The sequence below is a fragment of the Octopus bimaculoides genome, chromosome 6 (genome assembly GCF_001194135.2).
Source record: "Octopus bimaculoides isolate UCB-OBI-ISO-001 chromosome 6, ASM119413v2, whole genome shotgun sequence".
NCBI lineage: Eukaryota > Metazoa > Mollusca > Cephalopoda > Octopoda > Octopodidae > Octopus > Octopus bimaculoides.
Window position 1 is genome coordinate 21,608,236 of NC_068986.1, and position 1,656 is coordinate 21,609,891.

The 1,656-nt window shown below is 32.5% G+C and overlaps 1 protein-coding gene across 2 annotated transcripts in view; it reads left to right on the forward strand.

Annotated features, from left to right (window-relative positions):
* LOC106875146 (sec1 family domain-containing protein 2) overlaps positions 1–1,656 on the forward strand; it is a 30,124-nt gene that overhangs the window by 5,224 nt on the left and 23,244 nt on the right. For both annotated transcript variants that reach the window (XR_008264376.1, XM_014923148.1), the window contains one exon: positions 1,043–1,117. Coding sequence is in view for 1 of the 2 variants with exons in the window: in XM_014923148.1 (XP_014778634.1) it covers positions 1,043–1,117 (75 nt within the window). In the remaining variant the exon portion in view is untranslated. The remainder of the gene's footprint in view (positions 1–1,042; positions 1,118–1,656) is intronic.

A 1,656-nucleotide genomic window follows, 5' to 3' on the forward strand; every position in this document is an offset into this window, starting at 1 on the left:
ATCCTCATCCATTCTCACCACATGTCCATACCAGCGCAATCGTCTCTCTTGCACACCACAATTGATGCTTCTAATGTTCAGCTTTTCTCTCAAGATACTTACACTCTGACGGGTATTCACATTGACATTACACATCCAACGGAGCATACTGGCTTCATTCCTTGCGAGCTTACGCATGTCCTCAGCAGTTACAGCCCATGTTTCACTGCCATGTAGCATGGCTGTTCGTACACATGCGTCATACAGTCTGCCTTTTACTCTGAGTGAGAATCCCATTGTCGCCAGCAGAGGTAAGAGCTCTCTAAACTTTGCCCAGGCTATTCTTATTCTAGCAGCTACACTTTCAGCTTACCCACCCCTCTACTAACTTGGTCACCCAGATAGCGGAAGCTATCGACTACCTCTAGTTTTTCACTCTGGAATGAGATAGAAGTTGTTTCCTGTTTGTTTACAGTCTTTATTGCACCTGAACATCTGCCACATACAAAAACTAACTTCCTTCCTATAATAGAATTTATGATGTGGTTAATGTACAAAATAATATATGCTGAGAGACGGTGATATTTAATATATCTTATTATAAAAAATAATATAAAAGAGACTACAACACAGTATTTTAAATAACCAGCACAGTTAACCTACAAATTCTAGTTAAATCCCTCTTGCTAAGGAGGTACAACAAAAGTGATTTCTATTAATTTTTTCCTCTCTAATGAGTTCATATAAATAGTAATTAATCTGTTTCCTGCTGGTGAAGGGATCATATAGCTGCTCCCTTGTTGACTCAAGGTATGACTGTTTTATAAAACAGAGATTTAGTGTTTTGGTACCCCTTTAATTTAGCATCTCTTTCTTCACTTTTATCCTCGAGAGAGTCAGGAATATCAAAAATTCTTAATTTTCCTTTCTACCATTTTATTACAAGATTAAACATATAACCTGCACAATCATAAAAAGTGTTAGAAATTTTGATAATTTAGTATTTTGTTTAGCAATTGTTGCTTATTCATTTTTTCTCTCTTTTTTTTCTTCTTTTTTTTAGCCAGAGAAAACAACGAGCTGTCTTCCAGATTTGGAAATTTCACAGTTGCCAAGAAATTTACAAACATTATACAAAGTATGTAAATCTTTTGAGATTTATTTTTATGTAATTTAATATTGTAAAAGATTTTATATTGAATCAACATTTCATGTAACTAGATAATTCTAACTAAAAGATGAAGATAAAGGGAAGATTAAAGCAGTATCAAATGTGATTAGTTGCTAAATAACTGCTGTTTTTACCAATTGGAATTTCATAGTAAATTACCAAATTATAATGATCTAAAGGAAAAAAAATCATTCTTTACATTTTATATACCATCCAACCCATGCCAGCATGGGAAATGGATGTTAAATGATGATGATGATGATGATATTCATAGTTAATTGTTGATTCTTGGCTACTATTGAAATGAATTTAATAGTATTGTAAGCTTAGATACATTAAAAAAAAAAACTAAAACAGAATTTGATTTAAACCAATTTTTATCAAACTGGAGAGATTTCTTTTATTTTTGGCAACTTCCATCCAGATATTCTGGGGAAGCTATGTAGGTGCTAAACAATTTTCTAATTCAAATTTATGATGCTTAACTACTGAAAAAATTTGATATT